This window comes from Aulonocara sp. 'chitande type north' Nkhata Bay, linkage group LG10 (assembly GCF_057382095.1).
Source record: "Aulonocara sp. 'chitande type north' Nkhata Bay isolate Kocher_YH1m ecotype deep benthic linkage group LG10, A_spYH_male_GT1.1, whole genome shotgun sequence".
NCBI lineage: Eukaryota > Metazoa > Chordata > Actinopteri > Cichliformes > Cichlidae > Aulonocara > Aulonocara sp. 'chitande type north' Nkhata Bay.
Genome location: NC_141353.1, coordinates 11,005,450 through 11,029,576, shown reverse-complemented (window position 1 = coordinate 11,029,576; position 24,127 = coordinate 11,005,450). Strand labels below are relative to the sequence as shown.

At 39.9% G+C, this 24,127-nt stretch overlaps 1 protein-coding gene across 1 annotated transcript in view; it reads right to left on the bottom strand.

Moving 5' to 3' along the window:
• LOC147320331 (uncharacterized) overlaps nucleotides 1-24,127 on the bottom strand; it is a 51,217-nt gene extending 27,090 nt beyond the window's left edge. The window contains exons 1-3 of the mRNA XM_086308220.1: nucleotides 23,843-24,127; nucleotides 2,821-2,973; nucleotides 642-749 (exon numbers count right to left, since the gene is read on the bottom strand). Coding sequence (XP_086164346.1) covers nucleotides 642-749; nucleotides 2,821-2,973; nucleotides 23,843-23,863 — 282 coding nt within the window. The 5' untranslated portion in view covers nucleotides 23,864-24,127. The remainder of the gene's footprint in view (nucleotides 1-641; nucleotides 750-2,820; nucleotides 2,974-23,842) is intronic.

Sequence of the window (24,127 nt, the reverse complement as noted above, 5' to 3'; positions counted from 1 at the left end):
ACTTTCACAGACAAGGCCACCGAGGAAAAACAGATAAAACAGTAAATCAGACACACGGACGCCACAAGGTCGGATGCATAGTTACCCAAAGGCTTCAGCACTCCCGTTTAGACCAGCTCTAAACCTCTGAATCCAAAACAAAGAATAACTGAGGAAAACTCATCCCAGAGTTTGTGAGCCACCACCTCGAGGGCCCGAAGTCCTCGTGTTTTAAAACTGAAGGGATCGATTGGACGAGTGAGTCAATAAAAGCTCTGAGATATACTCTGGTATACTCTTTACCCCCTGAAAGCCTACTAGGAGTAACCCTTTGTGAGCTGAGCAGCTTCTGACATATTTCAGGCTGCTAACAGAACCAAACGACTGGGTTTGCATCTCCGCCCAGGCAGCTACCCTTGGAAACACCTGGAAACTATTCTAATGGTCATCAAACCACGACTTCATGGATATATATACACTGAGGGGTCAAAACTCGTCTTTATGCGGGAAAGAGCTGAACGTTAAAATTGACTCTGAAGCCAGCATGAAGCCAATGAAGAGGCTTTGAAACAGGAAAGATACAAGATCGGAAGCTGGCCGTGGCGGCGCTGTGGGGACACACCTGCACTTCACGTAAATAAACTGACAGGGAGGTGACTCACCTCTCCGTGCTCCCTGGTCCGGCCCTTCGGTGTGTCCTCAGGCAGGAAGTAGAGTCTGGCACTGGCCAGCAGGTGGCGCCGGGTCTGGTCCTCCCACAGTAAGGTCACCTGATGCACACGAACGACGTTTATTTTTCAACCGTTCTGACTGATTTATTACATTTACAGCCTCCACACAGAAGCATCTGCCTAAAAACCACGACTGCCTTCGAGCCGAGTCGCTGATACCGAGGCCCTAAATATTAAACAGTCTGTCCACCATCAGCTTGATCAATTATCACAGCAGAGCCTTTGAATTTGAGCCTTTCACACCTCGACTGTGCACCTGCAGGAACGCTTTGTCCCGGCACAGGCGGCAGACAACATTACGCGAGCGTGCGCGGAGCTGAAGCGCTCCACGCCGTGCAGAGTCACGCAGGGGGGAGCACACAAACACATGAGTTCAAGTGATTTTTGTTTTTTTGGTGTCAGAAAAACAGAAAACATTTATTTAAGACCTGAACATAAAACTGCACACAGCCTTTTCTAGGAAAGCGAAACCAAAAATTCTTCACATTTTACGAATGACTTCATCACATTGAGACGAGCTGCTTCCTGGATCGAACCTGCAGCCTCCCTGTGGCCTGGTCCCGATTCCCATTTCCCCTCCCAGCATGCTGCTGGTGTGCAGCCAGCTCTGGGTTTGTGTCTCTGCAGAAGCTGCCCTCGTTTCAACAGGTTTCAGATTTACTGAGTTTTTGCTGAAATTATATAACATACTCACGCTTTTATTAACGAGCAATAATAAAATAAACAGTCTGATAATTTGCTTTGTCACATGTGGCGCTCAAAGTAAAGCTCTTCTCTAATACTTCTATTAGAAGCTGGCGGAGACCAAAAACAGAGGAAACGCTGACGCTGGGCGAAGGTTCACCATGAAAAGCAGAAGACAGATTAAAGGCGAGTTTATTTTCTTTGAAACCTGAGGCTTAAACCACAGAGAAAAATGCTAATGAGCATGTGCAGAAGCTATTAAAACTTTTGACTAAGCATCTCTCCTAACCATCAAAGCTGATTGGTTTAATGTGCTAACTTCACTTTGGATTAAGAGCGCAACAGAACGAAAAGTAAGCAGCAGGTTAATATCACAAAAATGAGGAAATCCATTTAAAGCTCTGAGCTCCACTGTTCACGAGGGGCTGCCAATCATAAGTGACCTGGCTCAAAGGGGGAGGAGCTCAAACGGCTTGTTTCACGCTGGCAGCTTGCTGCCCACCTGCCTGTCGAGTGACCGATACGGCCTCAGTATGTAAAAAGCCTTCATTAGCTTCCATCAGTACCATCAGCCTAAATACGAAGTAATCTCATTACACGAGTCCTCTCTGGCTCAGCCCACGACCTAAATTGACTAAATTTAGCCTCGCCGTGGGACTCAATAAAACATGATATTAGTCTCGATTAGCTCACGTAAGGCAGGAAGCAGGAAGCAGAGCAGGATGGCGACACATTTAAGGCTCGATCTGCAGCGTCGGCGCGGTTTACTCATCGTGGTCGGCCCGACTCAGTGATGTCACACACATGCATTATGGGAAGTGTAGGACCTCAGAGGTTTAATTGGTTCATCTCATCTACATTATTAGGGCGTGGGTACTCTGACCTGGCTGACGTTCTCATCTCAAACTAACATTAAGGAGCTGCAACATCATTTTCTGTGCTCACGTTAAGGACCGACGCTCAAAACACCAAGAAAGTCTAACTTTTCTTGTTTTTGTTCCAAAGCGAGTTTTAAAAAGCTTTTTTCTCCTCCTGTAAGTTCAACACAGAAACAGCTAAAATATTCCTGTTTCTGGCTGCTGATTGGCTCTCTGGGGACAGCCGCCATCTGTAGCGTTTCCAGTTTTCCCACAGCCTTCATATCTGCCGTCCTTATATGAAGGCTTAGTGGCTGCGATGCTAAATGCTAACATTCATATTTATATAAACTGGCAGGTGCCTCAGAGATCCGTTCTGCTCAGGTCCAGCTCCTTATTTGTACTTTCAGACTGCAACAGGAAACAGTTTTAGCTCCTCCCCTTGTTTAGAGTCTTCTTCTACCCCACGTAACCGCCTCTCAACGACCACCCTCAGGACACGGTCCCGTTTCCCTCCAGAAACCCAAACAGCGAGCTCAGGAGACATTTTCAGTCTGAAGCTTTCTCACCTCGGCGATGCACGCAGGATCCTGCGGTCCACAGCGGATGAAGTAAAACTCGCCGAGTTTCCACACCTGGACGGGCCCGTCGGGCTGAGCTCGGCTGCTAACCGACTTGTAGAAGGCGTAACTGCCTCGCTGGCAGGAGGGAGCACCCAACCACTGAGAGAGACAGAAAACAGAGTCACAGCCTGAACCTCACCCCACAGGAGAGTTATATCACAATCATTTAAATTCATGTAAAAGACACAACAATCGAATAACGGTCAAAGAAAAATCTGCACATTTTTGTTTTCACAGGTAAGAAGAGAAAAGGTGAGTCCACGAGAAAATGTAAAATGTGTTTATGAAAGAAAGAAGGATGAGAAAACATGACGATATGGTTTCACTGTTTAGCATTGATCAGCCCATCAAACTTCAAACTGAAAATCTTTTGTGTAAAGTTGATCCCCGTCCTCTCAGGGACACTTCCTGTAACATCACACTGAAGTGTTTTAACAAAGAAGCCATTTAAATGCATCACAGGCTCCTTCATAAAAACCAAAACGTTATCAAATCAGCTGACTCCTCAGAATCAGCTGATTTTATCCCTGGACATTAATGTCACTGTATTTCATGAATTTCTACCTTTGCACAATAAAAGTTTTCAGAGTTACGGGACGTTGAAGTGTTAGACGTTAACCACTGAAATTTCAGAGCTTAAAATCACATTTACACAATCGAAAGGTAAAATCTGCTCTGAGCGTCAGCATCACAGGATCTGTCGGAGGAAGCAGTTTAATGTCCGTCTGAAATAAGCTTTGGTGTCCTGGATGTTTGAGCTGTTCAAGTGCATTCTTGGTAAAATCTAAAGGCTCATATGACCGTGTGGTTAGAAACCAGGCTCATCTTCCTACTGTGCAGCTGTCTCTGGTGGTCCTGCAGGTTAAACTGGGTCAAACGATCACTGAGGCTACAAACCAGCCCGAATGACACACTGCTGCTCTCCCGGTCCAAAAACCACAATCTTCAGACCTTATTCCTATTTTTTAAAAATAACTTCAGACCCATAAACACATCAAGGCTCTTTGAAGTCAATAAATGCTGCAACGATTCACAGACCTAATATTAGACTTGCCCGATACCTCAGTGATGGAGTCAAAGGAAATGCCTACACAGAGCTCAGAGTCCTCCCCACATTTTCAAGGGTTTGTTTGAGCCATAAACTCTGCACACCTCTGACATCGACACTGATGATGGAGCCGTGCCATCTTTTCCTGCGTGGAAACGCCACTCAGAGACGACACTGTCAACACCTTAAACACCTCTGAGAGACGGAAACGTTCAAAGTTTGATTTAAAATGCCAGAAACTCGCTGACACATTAAAAACACACAAACAGCGGCTGGAGCAGCGTTTTCCTGCGGGTTTACTCTCTCTTTCACCTGCGGCAGCACGAAGGACACACGTTTAGGAGAAAGCCACCATAAACTCATCTGCTGTAGTTAATCATTCAGCCTCTGTAATGCGGAGCCTGCTGCGTTACTCCAAACGGTTCCTGCGAGCGGCTGCAGCCATGTGACCAAGTCATGCTCAAAGGTGTGAATCTGACTGGAGCCAAAATAAAAACTCTGAGCTCAACAACTTTCATTACGACGAGTTTCTGACATCATCACCTGTAGACATGTTAAAGTTGATCTGCTCTAACACGAGAGGCTTTGCATGAGCCAGTTTGAAATAATCCTCCTTTGTCTTATTGTACTGTCCTGAAAGAAGCCACTTAAGCTTCTGCTTCTCTTTTAACTTTCCTGTTGTGTTCGGGTCAAATCTTACTGGCTCCCCCTCGTAAAAAAGGAGGGGGCGGGGCCAGAGAACTTCTAAATACTTACAAACACCTAATCTCTGCACTTCCTGTTTTGAAAACTTTGAAAACAGAAAGAAGGGCTGAGTTTCTAGCATTTTTTAGCTCTGTGTGATGTCACAGAGACAGGAAACCCCTCATTCGGTCGTGTCAGGATCTCAGCTGTAGAACATCAAAGTCAATTCTGTGATAAACTTTTTTATTCTGCAAATCTTTGTGGTTTAAGTGTCTGAGAAAATAGATCAAGTTAAATAAATAAATATATTCTAGATTTTAGGCAAGTGTCCTTGGAATATACAGGATGTCACAGCAGCCGCCATTTTGATTTGGGGCAGGAAGCCAGCAGCTGTGGAGGATTTCAGTTACCTTCAACCAACAAAACCAGCACACTGAACTTTCTGTTGGGCTTTAACTGCACACACAGTCATCCTTTGTAAATAAGCGCCGCTCACCAATGTAAATCTTTACCTGACCAATCAGCAGGCGTTAGCACTGGTGAAAGGACAGAAGTGCAGACTTTTCCCAGTTCAGCCACATTATCAGTTATATGATATTTATATGGGAAACGGCCTGTATTTGAATAGCGCTTTACTAGTCCCTAAGGACCTCAAAGGGCTTTACACATCCAGTCACACACACATCCACACACTGGTGATGGCAGCTACGTTGTAGCCACAGCCGCCCTGGGGCGCACTGACGGAGGCGAGGCTGCCGGACCCTGGTACCACCGGCCCGTATATGATATAAAAACTGTTTAAACCATGAAATTTACAGCAGATTGTGGACTCCCCCGTGACACAGGAAGTCCAGACACTTCTTAAGTTTCAGTGGGTAACGTTTGAACGTTTACCTCAGCTGACAATGCTGGGTGAGAAGCGCCCGGCCAACACCGTCAGTCTGACAGGAGTCACGTGATTCAGACAAACTCATTTCTGATGACGCGTCGCTGAGTTTTTGAGGACAGGCTGAACTGTTGGTAAGCGCTGCCATTTCTGCAGCAGTTAGCTGCTGTTAGCCTCTGTCTCCACTCAGACCGAGCTAGTCAGGAAAGAGATGCTCTTCACAGCCGCTGTGTTCAAATATGGTGGGACAACATGGCGGCTTCCACAATCCACAAACCCGCTTTAAGTTTATGACAATGCATCAGTTTGTTCAAACATGTATTACATGCAACTACATGATTTATGAGTTAAATATTTATTTTTTATCTATTAAATAACCTAAAAAATTACCTATTGCACCTTTAAACTCTTTCAGGGTGGTGGGAGGGGTGGAGCTAATCTAAACCATCACGTGGCAAGAGGCGGAGTTCACCGCGTACAACAGCCGGAGATGAACACCTTTGGGAAATCCCCTCATCTCTGTAAAAATCACACAGTTCGGAGCCGAGTGTTTGGCTCACGGGAATTAAACGTTCACACGCTGACCTCATTATCTGAAACTATAACCATGTTTAATGTGAACATCCACCATTGTTAACGTCTAAACAGACAGATGGAAAACCCGAGAACGCCACGCCTGCAGTCCTGGCACAATTCATCCTGGATGAGCTGGAAGTTTTTAGAGCCGTCTGATAAGGAATTACAATAGTCCGGCCTGGAAATAACAAATGCACCACTATGTTTCCTGTCTGAGACAGGATGTTTCTAATTTAGGCAAAGAAAGCTGAAAACTCCCTGCACATGAAGTCTCTGATTAGTACGAGAGATTTTCTCCAGGACATCATGACCACGTCTCCTCATTTCTCTTGCCAACCTTCCATGTCTCACTGAATCTTTAATGTCATTAAATATACATAACGTGATCTAAATGAAGCAGAAACCACCTTCTGTTACAGTACAGTAAAGAATCGCACCATTATCCGCTTAATGTACATTAATAAGCTGTTAATAAGCATTTAATATACGTCTTACCGCCCACTTAGCCGACCCCTCACTGTTCGTGGGTGTTTACACGACGGGAACAATAAATCGAGCACACCTGGAGCACGTTCATGCATCTGAAAGCCAACACTGTCCCCGCCGCCGGGCGAAGAATCCCACAGCTTTGATTTCACCGTTTTTGTTTTTGTGTGAGAGACCCAGAGCTGAAACGACAAAACCCAAACACGCCTCGGAAACCGAAGGAGGCAACTCCACCGGATCTGTGCCCGTCAGGAGGGCCCTGCGCTGCCATTTTGGATCCTGGGCCACAGCTTCAGTCAGCAGACTGTGTGATTATTCCACACGATAAACCCACAGGAAAAGGAAACGTGCACCAACAACCTCGACTCAATTCAGAACATAAATATTCATATGAAAAAACATGTTTCCAATCGGCTTTTTGGCTTAAAGTTGCTTCAGAGTGCCTCATTCAAAGACGTGTTAGCGCATTGGACAAAGGAAACTCCGGCTCACACGCTTCTGATCAAAGTTTCAGTTCAGGTTTTAGCTTCAGGTCACGTTATTTTTATTAAGATCACAGAGACGTTTTGCAGAAGTGGGCTTCTGATGTAACCACAACTACGTATACTATATACAAACTATTACTTTCTCCACTGACAAAGTCATCGTTATAAAAACTGTCAAACAAATCTAAATGCTTGACACGAGCCTATAACAGATGCATAGTGTTGATATGTCAGATGTTTAATGAATCCATTCTAAAAATAAATATTTTATTCTGTTACAGGTCACAATGTAGAAAAGAATAGTTGGTGTAAACTTTTCTTTGTCCAACAGAGTGAAGCTGCAATTTACAGATGTCCCCTAAACACATCAAAATAAACCTGTTTTCAACACTTTATCTGTTTTTCTGTGTTTTTGATAGAAACTGTTTGAAGTTTAAATGAAAATCTTTTTAGCTCGCATTAGCGACATCACAGCACCTTAACCCGCTTTACTGCAGCCGCCATTTTGGTTTAACGCGTGAAGCGAGCAGAAGCGGAGAACCTCTGTGACCTTCAACCATCCCAAATCTGCCTCGTCCACACACCTGGATGCTTCTGTTAGATGTTATAGGCATAGCAAAACCTATTTATCATCGAGCGAGGGTGTGCTGTGGTAAATCCTTAACCGACCAATCAGCACGCGTTAGCAGACGGCTAGTGTTTGATGGGCAAAAAGCTTCACGGTGAGAAAAAGGATGCGAGTGCTTCTTTAAACTGCACTTTTTGTGTAGAAGTGAGCGGTTATCGTTATTATTTTAACTGCTGAGCTCCTTTCACTGCTGTTTACTGAGGCCTCACTCATGAGCGCTGTGACAGGAAGTAGGAAGTGGGATTAGCACGATGTAGAATGGATTCCTTAATTGAGCGAATGATTCAGGTCACATGTCGCAGAAAACCAAACACAAAGTAAATTAACATATTTCCATCTTTAAGCATTAGACCAAAGTGTTGTTTTTTAAAGGAATTTTAAAGAGCTGGCAGCTGATTTCAGGGCTACATTTATGCAGCGGGGGGTCAAACCTGATGTTTAAGAGGCATTGGGAACGCATCAGTGTCAATGAATGACTCAGAAATGTGCCTGTGTGTGTTACATGTCCTTAAACGCGGCACTGCACTACATCTGGTCCCAAACAACAAATCCATCATGTCTGAAACACACTGGATAAAGACAGGCGAGACCGAGACGTCTCTAATTATTCGATTTTAAATAACCTGCATCACCACTGCAGACGGAGACTTTAGATTGCTTGATGGCTGCAGCTGGACTTTCAGGTGAAAGTCAGCAGCATGTAACATGTCGCAGAACAAACAGCAGATACATGACAAACAAGTATTTTGATGTGCAGAAGATGACGATGCACACGGTGAAACATTTTCTCCATTTTGAATGCTGACTGTTTGTTTAAAGGCTGCATTCCTGCCTAACCCGAGTCTTCTACTTCTAAATTAGGCAGCGCCTCGTTAGCGCTCAGCAGCTTCTGTTAGCTCGTTTTAGGCCCAGTTAGCACCTGCTCCTTTAGCCATCATCCACTGAAACACTCACAATGATAATTGTAAGTATAAATGTGAGCAGCTTAATATCACAGAACAGGGACAAGCACTACTTATGTGAGAATATCTGCTTAAATGGCCCCGCTAACTTGGTATGAACGTCCATTTCCTGCGTATATTGTGATTTATTAGAGGCGTAGCTGCTTTGGAGTCTCAGTTTGGGAGATTTATTTCAGCTCTAGTTTGAACACATTTCTCCTCAGATGTTGTTTTAAAAAAATCATCATGAAAAAGATCACACAGGAGTTTCCATGAAAGCATGAGTGTATTCAAAGATTACTTATATATTGCTGTGGCCGTCACCAAAAAAGACCAGATCCAATAACGTGTGTGTGTGTGTTTCGCAACACTTTCTGTTTGTGTGCCTCTTGGCGCTGCTGGTTCCCGAAGACGTAAATCTTTAAAAACAGCAGGATGATAAAATGAAAGGAAAATGCACGCATGCTGTTTTATGTAGAACGCAGCAGACATGCTGATCTAGATTTTACAGCACTGCGTGGAAAATACTGCAGCTGTAAAAAACCAAAAAAAGAAAACAAATGCTGCTGTTTGCTGATACTGAATCCATCATCCAGCCTCCACCGCTCTGTGATCCCCGCTCAGAGCTACAGGCCAGAAAAAAACGAATATCTACAACAGCTTTGAATGAAACCTAATATACTCCCCACAGCTGCAGCATGAAAGCTGCAAACAACCTGAAATATTCAGCAAACATTTCTCCCTGACAGAAACAAGGCTGTGGATGCTTCAGATAATAAATAATCTGCAGTTGTTTTCAACAACAAACTGTCAGCATCCTGTATTAAAATGATTTCATATGAGCTTCCTGTTTAAAGCCCCAAAATACTCACGTTACAGCTGCAACAATTATGTGACTGACCCACAGCTATAGATCTATGTGTGTGCGTCTGTGCACAATGTTTACTTTTCATCATTATGGCTGGAATCTGTGCTAAATAACTGTTGGATCAACAGACAGTGACACTGGAATAACAATGAGTCACAGCTGCCCTGATCGTCCATTTATAGCCGACCAGGTGATACCAGTAACTGATTTATAGTTGACGGGCAGATGAGTTTGCATTAGTCGTCATTACGGCACCACATGGACCTCCTCTGGGTAAGCATTCAATTATTTCACATTATTATTCTTAGAAACCAGTTATATAGAATTTTATGTATATTTTCAGAAATTATGGGCATACATTGATACATTTTATAGATTTGTGGTCACTATTAGACATTTTTATATAACTGCCATTATCTGAAGTTCAGCTAATGTAATGTTTCAGTTGAAAGCCTGTTGGGATTTCAACATTGCGTCAATTATAACTGAGGGTTCAGAAAACTACAAAAAGTAAAACATCAGGAATCCAGAGTTGACTCTATAAAAGCCGCCACTACAATGTTGATTTAACACACTTTCAGCTATTTTTGGCTACGTGGGTGTGGACACGTGCTGGTTCATGAAAGCTTCAAATTCTCCGATTCCATTTTCAATAATTAACCTTTTAAGACCTACCACAGAACCAAGTCCGCCAGAGCTTATCTTTATATTTTTGCATGCTGTAGTGTAATTTTTTCGGAGCATTTCAAGTTGCTATTAGGGCTGGGCGATATATCGAGTTTTTTAAAAATATCGATATATTTTCATACGAGATATAAGATGTGACAATATCGTTTATATCGATATAGTCTATGTTACGTTATAATTATACTTGTGGAGCCGCAGGTTTGCCTCTCTTTCGTCCACTTTTGTCTCTACGCAACGTTACTCTGCCTCGCCTCTCCTTCACTGAACACAACTCCGCCTCCCCCATAACTTCACCTGCAGGCAATGACAAGATGAAAGCGGAAAATCTCCGTTAGCGAGTTACCGTGCGTGGGGCTGGACGGCGTCAACGTGTTAGCGAGCTAACCGTGCTAACCGCGCTAACGACATGCAGCCAGGAGGGGCTGCACGGCCTAAAATCCTTTCATTTTCTCAAAAATCGACAGCGCGCCTTATGTATGAATTCTGGTTGTGCTTACTGACCGCGAACCGATTTTATGTGGTACACAGCGCTCAGCAATCTGTCAAAAAATGTTTTAACATGACTTTGCTAAGCTACGGAGCTGCACCGCTTGATGGATTGTCGGAGGATTACGGCTACCGGGGAGGAGCCTCGCGGAGTGATACGTGCTGTGCTTCAACGTAATATTACCGTACTGTGTGTGTATAAGGACCACAAACGGCACCTGTTCAGAGACGTGGTGCAGCTGTGAAATCTGTCTCTTTGTTATTATGCTCAGCGTCTATTAGTTTACATTTTGACTGCACAATTGTGAGCTTTTTGTTATGCACAAAAACAACATTGTTTTCTTTTATTTATGGACCATGATTATTTAATAAATGCTGATAATTTATTTTTGAGTAATTTCTTCATGTACATCTACGCTGTATATAAATAAAAGTGCCCGTGTGACATCTGGGACACAGTGTGACTAAGAACTCTCTTTTTGTTCTTAACTTATGGCTTTAAAAAAAAAAAATCGAGATATATATCTTATATCGCCATCCAGCTAAAAAATATCGAGATATGAATTTTGGGTCATATCGCCCAGCCCTAGTTGCTATACACCAATGCAAGCGTTATAGCCCAAATTTTAATAATATGTATGCATTAAGTCCATAGTTTGCAAAAAAGTGCAATAAACTACAAAAAATTTTTAAATAGTTTTTGTTTATCCCTCAAAATTGTAAATACAAAAAAGTTGCACAAAATAGTTTCTAACAACAGGAAATTTGAATGTTTTCATAGTTTTATTTTTGAGATACACCAATTTTTATATGCTGCAGGAAAAACGAAAATAAATATTATAATGCAAATTTGCAACAAAAAAAAACAAAAAACCCCAAAAAACCAGCATATGCATCATAATAAACAGTTTCCAGCAGTGCAATTTGAGTTCTAAGCATCCCAGAAACTAAACAGAAAAGCAGTCCCTGAATGTAAAAAGCTACATTTTCCGGGAAAATGACGTCACTTCCGGTTTCGCGCAGGTAATGACGGACATGCGATAGTTCGCGCTGACGTCTATTCCAAAGTAGGAAGTGTTATGAACAGCTGATCTTATCGGCAAAGTGTGTTTCTGGAATATTATGTTTTTGTTGCTGCAAGTGCTTTTTAATGCAGTTTTTGCAAAGCTATGTGTGGAAGGAAACCGTGACCGAGGACAAGCTGAATGCATAAGATGTAAGTATAACTCCTCCAGTTTCAAATGCAAAAAAAAGTATTGTTCTACAGAGATTTAAAAATAGTTAGGCACAATTGAGCATGCCCGCTCTGACTGGTTTTAAAGGGTTAAATTATTAATAAACTTAAAAAAACAAAAACAAAAAACATTTAAAATATTTAAGCTTGAAAAAAACAACAACAACAAAATAAAGTATTTTTTTATATTAATATTATTAAATAATTATAACAACTTCCATATTGGCTTCACTTCTCAGATCCACAAGCTAGGTCTAATTTTAGAGATGCTAAAGTCTGCGTTAGCACTGAAGCTAAGGTTAGCCAACATTAGCCAAATTAGCCAACAGTCGTTTTCTGAAGCTAATCTGGTGAAAAGTAAAAATGATTTTCACCAGGAGAAAACTATCATCAGTTTATAAAGGCAGTGTTCAGTCTTTATGATAAAAATCCAACCCTGAGCTAGCTTTCTTCTGGCTAATGTTAGCAGGCAAGCTAGTGTTAATTAATACCTATTTTTTATGAGCTAAGCTTTTTCAAGTCAACAAATTAGTGTAAGCTCCCAGAGGTAATCTAATAACTTAGCTTTTCATTTTATAATTGTCTTTGTATCAGCTAACTTTACCAAATAACCAGCACCATATTCAGCTAGTTTACCAGCATCACCAATAACAGAACTGAGAGCTAGCTGCAGCTGTAGTCTTTTTGTGTTTTTGCCAAAATCCCTTCAGGAGCTAACGTGCTCCATGATACCAGGTTAACAGTATTGACTTTAGAGATGAGTAACGAGAGAAATAACTTTCTACAGTAACAGCAAACATTGGGCCAGTTAGCCAGTAAGCATAATATTAATATCAAGGTTTCTGTATTTAATCAATATTTAACAGTATTTAATATAATACTGGAGTATAGTTAACTTGTCTTTTCATTGTTAAATTACTTCTCTTGTGGGGATAGGTTAATTGGATAATCCAAATGGCCACTAGGTGTGAATGTGCGAGTGAATGTGAGTACGAATGGTTGTCTGTCCCTGTGTGTTGGCCCTGCGACAGACTGGCGACCTGTCCAAGGTGGACCCCGCCTCTCGCCCTATGACAGCTGACAGCTTCTCTTGATGATCAACTTAATTTTATATGTTAATACCCCACAAAAACATAATAAAAAAATTAAGCAATGGGAAAAAAGAAACGTTTCTAATGAATTTTCAGTTAATCTTGTAATTTTTAAGTTAACCCTGTGAAGGAAATTACAGTATTACAATACACTTCACATTTTAGCTGAGTCTCTCACTAAATTTGTATTTATAGTATTATATACAAACATAAGAAGAAGATTAGAATGTCTAAGACAAATATCATCACAAATACACTTCAAGAGTCTCATAAACTGGATTAATGAATATCAAGTGAGTAACATCGAAGTATATCAAAAAGTCGGTGAATTTCCTAAATAAGTATTATGGAACCTTTTGGGAAAATTTTAGGCTGATTAATTATGATCAAAGCACCAAGTTTCCCTTAATATCACTGACTAAATATTGAAATATTGATCATTACAGCAAATTGAATTGTAGGGTTATATAAACATCTACAGAGGCCTTTAAAAAGTTTGATCAATCAACACTAACAAAAAAACAAAAAAGCACACGCACCACCAAACTCTTTAACACAATTATTTGGGACTTACTTATTAATACTAGTGACTTGTGACAGCCATACGTGTTTGTTTTTAACATTATACAGACAGGAAAAGGGAGAAAACTGATCAATCGAATTCACTTCAGTGTTAAAAACAGTATGAGGTGCATGAGAAAGGCAACAGAAGTGTAAAACCTAACTTTAAATATACTTTGAACATTTGTTTAAAAGCAGGATTATGTTAATATATTAAAAGTCAGATACCAGGAAGACACAGATTACGTCATATATGTGTATATATATTCTTTAAACTTGCAAACTAGTCCCTGTAAAGTATGATACGAACTTTAAGATAGAAGAAGAAAGAGGAAATTGGTCATTTTAAAAAAATAATCTTTAAATATTTGGGACCAAGTTTCTGTTGTAGAGCTAAACTTTGAGTCCACCAACTACTGAAGTCCTGATATTAAAGGGAACAGCAGAGAGTTGGGTGGTTTGGAGTTTTTTCCACATTGCGTGAATTGAAATAAATCAGGCAGAGGTCACATTCACCCAGCCTCTTATCCACATAAAAATAAAGAGAGCTCAGTGTATAAGCTCAGGGTGTGGCGGGCCGTGCAGCTGCTCTCCATTTACTCATGATCGAAGATTCACAAAATAAAATCGAGTTCATTTTCTGCTCTTTCCACAGCAGGATCAGCACAGAGGAGACTCTGCTCCCAAACTTCAACCAGTCCTTCCTGTTCGGCCTGTAGCCGCTGTGACGTTTCACCTCCTCCTTCACCCTGAATATTCACAAATTCCCACTCTTCTGTTGATTATCCACAACCCCCACCCTACCCCACCCAGAACGCCCTCCCCCATTTATCCCACCACCACCAGCAGCCCTCCCCCACCCGCTGCTGCAGCTCTGCAGACCAGCTGCAGCTGGCCCAGGATCAATTTTTAGAAAGATAGAGCAGAAAATATACATATCAGCTACACATGGAGTCAGGTAGCAACACTAACAGCACCACAATGTAAAAGCAGACAGCGGATGACATTTAACTACGTCACCGTGGAACTCAGCAGACTCACGAAAACAGAGTTTTATATTAACAGTGTTCTGCTGCTGCAGCAGCACAAGGTCGCCGCTGCTGAATGTCAGAAAAACTCAGCTATAGGAACTGAAATTACAGAACCGCAGGAGATTAAATAAAACACAGCGTCACCGTGGAAACATTGCAACATACAAGAATAAAACACATGTAAGATCACTGGAGACGAATACTGCACAATTACAGCAGCAGCGCGGCCCCAGAGGACAATTATTAAAACACTACAGAGGAAAAATAAACCGTCAGACATGCAGACAGTCACAGAAACACGGGTTTGACGTCCAAGTGAAGAAGCAACAGAGTAAAGTTTTAATTTTAAATGAGTCAGAGTGACGTGGGAACATTATTGACATTAACAAGCCTCAAAGCTGCCATAAAACTGATGTGTTTATAAAATGATACTCATCAAAGATGGAAACATTACATTTAGATGAAAATCACCCCAGAAGAAGCAACAACAACCAGATTTTCTCCGTCCTAATAAAGATGCAACAGTTTCAGCTTTAAGCAGGTTCATTAAGGACCGCAACAACGTCATCTCAGTAACAGACACTTCTGTAAAGCACTCACTTAATACTCTACATTAAATGAGTGGTATAATAATAATACACTACGCACTGAATTAGGGCTGAACGATATATCGCATTTGCGATAATATCGCGACATGATCAAGTGCAATTTTCTAACCGCAAAGGCTGCGATTATACTCTGGACATGTCCAAATTCATGGGCTGCATCCTCCTGAGGCCGCATTTGTAGACCGATTACGTCACAGCGACGCGCCGAAGGCTGTCTAAATTACTACCATATCCCAGAATTCATAGCGCGGCCCAGCCAAACTCCAGTTTCCAGCAATGGCGGCCGCTACTAAGTTTTAAAATTACTCATACTAATCTTTCTGGGTCACAAAATAAACTTTTAAAATATTTTCAGGCGAGAAAGTAGTTGTGTAAACATCAAATATCTGCTCGGTTTATCAAGATATCCCATATTTGCAAAAGTGCTTCGACGTTTTCAGAGGCGTCTGCTACCCACCAGCTCGACAGCTAGCCGGGAGCTCGAGGGTTACTGATGCGGCCGAGAACGGCACAACTCCCGGCACATCATTTTCAGATCACCGCGGAGTTTCGCTGCTCGGGTTAAACGTGATATATAAGTCACTTAGACAACCTAAAAATGTTATTGTTGGGCTTTTTTCAGTGTTTTGTTTGTTCGTGAGTAAATCGGTTTGGTTGAGATTAAAGTTATTAGATTAGATAAAATAAAACTTTATTAATCCCCCGGGTGGGTTCCTCCTTGGTTTTCACACAGCTGACTAAACGTCAAACAGAAAACTTATTAAACAGAAGTATGAGACAGTCGAGAATTTACACCAGTGTCTGGTTATATTTTAGATAGCAAGAAGCAGACGGCCGAGTTTATTAAACTCCACCGAGACAGCGGTGACGCTAATCAGAACTAGACCGTCCAATTTCACGCCTTTAAACTTTAAAGGCGTGTTTGTGTGTGTGTTTATACAATTGCTATTATGTTTGCACTTTATGTGTAATGTTACTGACTGCAGAGATCAGTAAGATGTGTGTATTTTTTATTTATTAGTTTTATTTATTTAATATTATTTTTTAATTGAATGACTGTCTAGTAGTTCACAGATGTCGAAAAACTGAGTGTGGTAAAGCCACTGATTTTGTTTATGTATATTTCTGCAATCTGCACATTGTACTGACTTTCATTTTAATGTTTACACCAGGGTTCCTTGTCAGCACTTTATGCTCAGATGTTTGTAAGCTAAAAATAAACTATTGTGTATGTTCAAATATACTGTTGTGATTGAAGAAGTTAAATAAAAATGTCAGTCATCAATTCATGCATCACCTCATGTCATCATAACAGAGGTCTGTCTTCCAGGAAAGAACAGTTTAAAATTAATGTAATATAGTATTGGCCATACTATATGATGTATTGCTTGTCTTTGTTTAATAATACAGAAGACAAAGACCTTAAAAAATAATCGCATATTGCATCGCAATCGCAATATTGGGGCAAAAAAAATCGCAATTAGATTATTTTCCATAATCGTTCAGCCCTACACTGAATACTGAGTCTCATGACTGCTATAAATATGCATTTTTAACCTGTAATAACAACATACAACTAGAAACATGCCACATACATATTTGATCTAAAACCCTAAATGATATTTATTGGGTCACTGTAAGAATGTTTTGGGTTTATTCGTAATGATAAAAACACTATTATGAGATTAAATATCGACGAGTCAATCCGACTTCAAATTACATTTTAAAAAATGTCAATAACTAAAAGAAAAACAAAATCAAAGCTCAATATTATGTCAAAAAAGTAAGAGATTCTTAAGTTAAGTTAAAATTGTATTTAATTATTAGCATTATAATGCAAAAACACCAGATTCATATCAAAGTGTTGAAGCAGGTTTAGATTTGTAGCTGAGCACCAAACTTATGACTCATCTTCCTGGTGGGAACAACGTGGGGGTAAGAAAGGGTTTGGGTGTCCGACACGTTACAAGGAACATGTTGGGTATTAAATCTTCTATGTACTGATAATTCGTCATTAATGTCACAACATATGTTTATATGATTTTAATTTACTATTCATTTTACATGTTGTTCAAACACGTCACAACTTCGTCATGTCATTACAGTCAGTATGGTAAATCTGTAGGTCTCCACTCAAAGGTTTCTGCGATACTGACGGTCAGATTGAAACGTGTTGACAGTTAATAGGTTCAGATATCAGGTGAAAAATGTTCATTTCACAATTTTATTTATGTTGCAAAAAAATAAAAAATCTTTAGATATCACGATAATATCGTTACTGCGATTTTTGTGAAAGCACCGATTGAAACAACCTAAATATTAGACACACGAGTTTCAGCTCTTAATAGAGCACAATATCTGACGAGAGAACGAGATGACGATGAAGAAAATGCAAAATTGAGATTAATATTCGACATATTCAAGATGGCAGGAAGAGACCGAGTTCCCACAAAATGTTCCCAAACGTTGTGCAGACTGCTAAACACAGACATGAACTCTTCAAGCACAACAACAAACCAGATTAAGGACATAAAAATGAAGGAGGGTAAGAACGCTGTGAAGTCTTGTAAAGTCTGACACAAATACCCAGAATGAGCAGAAAAGTATGGAGGACGTGATTGTGAACGTCTGACAGCGACTGAAATGACGACTTTTTCCATCCCATTATTTTATTTCCTCATCAGTTTCCTCAATATCACATTTTTAGTTTAGTTTTTTTTATTTTTCTTGGATTATAACAAAGGTTTATGGATCTTTTGGATCTTCTGTATGAAAGACAGGCTTATAAAAACCAACCCATCGAATCCACAGATCCACAGTTAGTGTTATTGCGAAATACTGACCTCAATTCTGGTTTTTACCATAAAGAAACGTATGCTGTGCTTTATAAAATTAAGAAAATAATACTGTAATATCATAAAATTAAGTGAATAATTTGGTTAGTCATTGATGGATTATTGGCTAATAATTGACTCAAAATTTCCTGTACAGGACTAATAAACAGTTACAGCTCGGGTGATGTGCATTCAGTGCTACAGACGTACATATCAGTCACAAATATGAGAGATGTGGTTTGGAAAAAGAGAAACGATCATTCCCAGGAATAATAAAAGCATGTTAAAGGTTTCAATGCACTTTTACAAACACAATAATCAGCTTTTTTATACATATACGTGTATATAAGTGTAATAAAAGTGACAGTTAATTAAACCTCAGACATGACCTTTAATATATAATAAGACTGGAACAAATGTCAGTAAATATTCACATCTGAGAGCTGGAGCCAAACTGATTTTGTATTTATTATTTAAAAAAATAAAATCTGGATCAAATTATCAAATTAATTTATCAAAAATTATATTACTAAACACATTTTTCAGCTAAGAAGCTCAGCTGAAAAATTGTAAATGTGTTTAGTCAGGAAATGAAAAATTAACTTATAGTCGTCCAACAAATCAACGAATCATCAATATTGTTGGCAGATCAATAAGAAAATGCAGCAGAAATATTCAAGCAGAGAAAAACAACAAACCACAAGATGAAAATAAAAAATTGGGATTTTTTCCATGAACAAACGCTGATGTATTGACGAAATATTGTTATCAGCTTGTTTGGTAAATCGATTAAGCAGATTATTTGTAGAGATCGAACCTTTTACAGCCAAACGAGCAGGAAAACAAAGATAACAGGATCAAAACGACTGCTCAGCTAACACTCAGAGAGCTGGGATTATATTTTTGCTTAGTGATTGTAAATGAGTCGTTAAAACTGCTACTTTTTCACTCCTCTGTTGTCGACTAATCAATTAACCCTGAGGGTGTAGATGTCTGTGGATATAAGAGCTGTAAAAAACAAGAACAAATACCACTGAGCTCAAATTTCAACAAGCCAGAAACGAAAATGTGGATGATTCTTGGTGAGCAGTTAGACAATAATGAGAAACAGGACTGGGTTATCTTCTGTCCATACCCTGCTCCATTCATCCATGAAACTTTATTTTCTTAATACACAAAGGAAAAAATAAAGGAAGTAAGAAATTTAGTTCAAGCTACAGAAAAACAAGCCCAGCAACTAATCCTACGACTACTGCGTTAATCCCTGGAGTTGTAGATATGTGCAGGTATGGGCAGGAAAAAACAAAAGTACAGCAAGCTAAGACATAACCACAAATCATCTCACGCTGACACAGGAGGAGAAACTTTAAAACCATACACGGGCAAAACTCAACTCTGCTGATTATTTGTGACCCAAATCAAATGATCTGAGACGTCTCGGAGTCTCTACATGTGCGAGCAGGAAAACCAGAAATGTTCCGTTCAAACCCGACGAGCTGAAAAACAAACTTTTGATTTGTTGGTCATCAAAATTTGTATTTTAGTGAATCAGTGGTGCTTTGTGGAGACTGAATAGGAGAACTCAAAGCATCATAAATTTAATTAAGCTGGAAATAAGAGGATTTTCTTGCTTAAATTGTGATGTGAGTCATTCATACAAACTGGAAATTTAAGCACAAATCTCATTTTTATTGAGAAAATTTACTTTTCAGCTCCACGTCCACAAAGTTTAACCTTAAAAATGACCAAATCATTTTCTGATAATCTACTAACCATAAATCCACTCACTGTTAGCAACGCAGCTGCAGATATTTAAACCACGATATTTGCTATATTATAAATATAACACACCAGTAATCATTCAGGAGCCTATATTCAGATATTTTGAGAAATAAAAGTCATTTTTAAGTAAACACGTAACCGTACCCTGCTGTGCTTCTGATTTATCATCTGAGGACCAACACAACACTTAGTTTAATGTTGGATCATCATTTTAGTTATTAAAATGTGTCCAAGTAGAGATAGTAAGTTGTATTTTTGTCATCTATGTACTTATTACTCAGGTTATTACTCAAACACATAAGAAAGAAACGTACATTTTGACCTTAAAGATCACCATCACATTTGTTTGATTCGTGTTCAGCTGCTAATCTACGAACCAAATGACTCACTGAGCAATTTAGTTTAAAAGATTTAAATGGCAGAAAAAGCAAAAACCCAACAAAGTAACAGCTTTTCTCTTCAGCTCACGTTTAACACACAGCTGCCCCACGCAGACAAATCGGTATCAGCGCTCGTTCATTTCCTTCCAGGATCTAAATCAATTCATCTCAGATGTCTTGACTTTTATATACGTTTAAATACATAAAGAAATTCTATTTACTCACAAGTTCAACACTGGGTTGGTTAAGTTCTGACTAATTGTTCATCAAAATGTTTGAGGCTCTCCTAATCAATGAATCCATGAAATGATAACTTTAGATTGGAAATCTGAGTAAAGTGAACACAGCACAGAAATATAAACGACTTATTTTATCAATGAGATCATTGTTTTTACACTTGGGAATAGGGCTGCCACGATTACGTCGACTATCAAAAACATCGACGACTGATTTAATAATCGACGCGTCGTTTGAAACTTTGTAAGATCACAAAAGACGCAGGAATAAGTAGCAGGATTTAAGAGTGTAATAACGGACTGAAACAGAAGATGGCAGCACTGCATGTACAAGGATGCCAGCTGCTGTTAAACCCCGAAGAAGAAGCAGCTGTGTCCCAGAATTCATAGCGCAGCCCAGCTCAGTTTCCAACAATGGCGGCAGCTAGTTAGTTTTAATATTACTCTTATTATTCTTTCTGGGTCACAAAATAAACGTTTAACATATTTTCAGGCGAGAATGTAGCTGTGTAAACCTCAAATATCTGCTCAGTTTATCAGGACACCGCATATTTTCAAAAGCGCTCCGACGTTTTCGGAGACGTCTGTTACCCACTAGCTCGATAGCTAGCCGGGGGCTAGGCTCACTAGCGCCGTGAGAACACCGGACTCCCGGCAAATCATTTTCAAACCCACCGCCGTCTTTCGCTACTCAGGTTAAACATGATATATGAGTCACTTAGATAACTTAAAATGTTATTGTTTGGCTTTTTCAGTATTTTATTTGTTCCTGAGTAAATCAGTTTGTCTGAGATTAAAGTTATAGTTTTTACACAGCTGAATAAACATCAAGCAGACAGCTGATTATCAGAAGTGTGAGATGCTCCAGAATTTACTCCGGTGTCCTGTTATATTTTAGATAGCAAGGAGTTTATTAAACTTCACCGAAACAATCTGCAAATGTCATTAAAATTTAATAAACTATCATCTTGTCTTTATTTTTAGTTAGCACCTGAAACACTTAAAGCTGTAAGCTAATGATAGTTATATAAGAGCAGATGGATGATGATCTGATTAGTCCACTAAAAAGCAAAAATGATTGGTGACTAGTCGACTATCAAAATAATCGTTTGTGGCAGCCCTAGTTGGGAACAGAAAAATCGACTTTTTTGGGTCACATTTAACAAAAGAAACTAGCAGAAAAATCACCTTTAAACTGGTTTCTGAGTATTTTTCTACAAATCTATTAATTTACAATCTTTGCAAGCAAAGCTACGTTCACTGTTCAGCTCACATTTAACAAACTGAAGATCAATCGATATCGACAGCGGAGGCGAATAATTTCCTCCAATAAGATCATCTGTAAACATTTATGCTGCTCATATCTGATCAAACACAATCAAGAAACACAACAACGTAACACAAAAATGTCTGCAGGTCATTTGTGTGATCAATAACCAACCGATCAGTGATCTTCAGTCAGACACTCGTCTGACAAAGTTCAAACATAAACATCACCTTGAAATTTGTTTCAGATTCATTTTTATTAATGTGTAAACTCAGCTGAATACTCATTAACCATGAAGGGAAGATCTTTGTAAGCATGGAGGCAGGAAAAGACGCACAACAAACTTTCTGAAGGAATTTGGAGTAATGGGAACACAAAGAGCTGTAACAGACAAACTAGTTCATAGGCATGTTTTATGGGTTCATTGTCTAACCAATCAATCACCGACATGCAGGCATTTGAGTGGGAGAGCTCATTTACACCAACAAACACAAAAATCACCTTTAAATTAGTTTCTGACTCATTTTCGTATCAATGTGTCCCCCGACTCTAATTACAAGCAGGAAAAGGACTCAAACTAAGTCAGTATTTAGTCCTGCAGAACCAGTTTCAGCCCCTGAATTAGTTGCATACATGTATTTAAGTTAATTACAGTGAGAATATATGATAAATGCCAGCATGAAGTGAGCTTTCTGTGTCATAAACATGCCATTATCCAGTGTAGCCCAGTCTACCAGTATCTTTTTCCTTTTTTCCCCCGTGGCCCTGGGGGAGGGCTGAAGCAGTGCTCCAGCCTACCACAGGCAGGGAAATAAGAGGCACATAATATAATCTGAGCTGTGAGAGGCAGCCCTCTGTCTAAAACGCACACACACACACACACACACACAGGAATTTAAGATGGAAACCCTTAATCTGCACCATGCCTGCGTCAGTTCTCGTGATATTTCTGACAATAATGCAGTGAGATTTTTTTTCTAACACTGTTTTCAACCCAGGAAGGAAGAGAAATTAAAAAACGTCTCCTGCTTTGCACATAAATAAATAAATAAACTAAATAAAGCGAGCAGTATTGACCTTGGGTATATCCTGTTATTCAAAAGCTCACAAGTTCAGCACTGAAGGAAAAACTCTCAGTGTTGCAATAAATTAATATTTAAACAGAGACATTGTAAAAATATACAAGCAGCACTGGAATATTAAATATCTCTACATCCACGCAGCGCCACACATGGAGCATTTCAGTCCAAATAAATGACTTTTATTTCTTATAAAGCCCACGCTGCCCTCGCTGTGTGTCCTCTGGCGTGTTTCCTGCTCGCTCGATTTTTATTTGATTTTGATTTTTTTTTTGCACTTGAAATAGCCTTGACCAAAAAAAACAACAACTCCACATTTCAGTTCCCCTTCACGCAAACACACAATAATAAGATTCCTCCTTAAAACTGTGCCAATTACAGCGGAGACAAAATGTCGGGAGGATTTGATCATAATATCAATATGCTTCCTATTAAAAGCAACACTGCTCCACCTAGTCCTGAAAATATTTCTAATCTCTAATATCACGTCGGGCTGGGAATTAATTCTCATAAAAATGGAGAACATGTCGATGGCAGCTCGGCTGCTTTTTCTTTGGGGCTGGAAAAAAACAGGAGGGTAAAAGTTTCCTGATATTTTCAGGGCAAGAATTTAATTTTATTTTGAGCTAATGTGCTTCTTGTTAGTGTGGGTGGGGGTTGGTAGCCGGAGGAAGAAACTGTCGACACGACACACAAAGAAATTAATCATTAACACGGAGAAAATATCAGAAATATTAAACTGGAATTTAACGGCTGGGTAGGATAGGAAACGAGGCGACAGCTCGGTGTCACAGCCCATTGTTTCCCCCCACGAAAAATACAAATATCACCGATTTATTAGGAGCCAGAAAAAAGTTGAGCCTGGCTGAATAAAGTTGTAATTGCAGTCAGAGCAACTCTCCGTGCCTGGGTTTGGCTGATATGAGAAAACACTCAATACGACATGGCCAAAGTAAATGAAATAAAACCCAGAATTCAGGCTTCAATCCGCGCCGACGCTAGCTTAAAATATTCTCCACGTCAACAGGTCAAAAAACGGCCGGCCACCAGCGACATAAACGGCTTTATTTGGAAATTACATCGGCTTTACCTGTATTGCATTGTGCTCCATTGCAGTCCTGCATTCCCCTCTCTGTGAGGCCCTTCTCCGGTTACGCCGCCGGGACTCGCCGACACACAAACAAACGCACCAGAGGAAGAGTAAAAAAAATAAAAATAATAAAGCTTTTTTTTTTTTTTTTTGGACAGGATCTAGGTGTGGCCAAAGTTTGCCACAGAGTACAACTTAATGTTAAAGTCACTCTCACAGCGGAGTTGGAGCATCTTTAGCTTCAGAAACGTGACGTATTTCCGACCGACACGGAACACGAGGGCG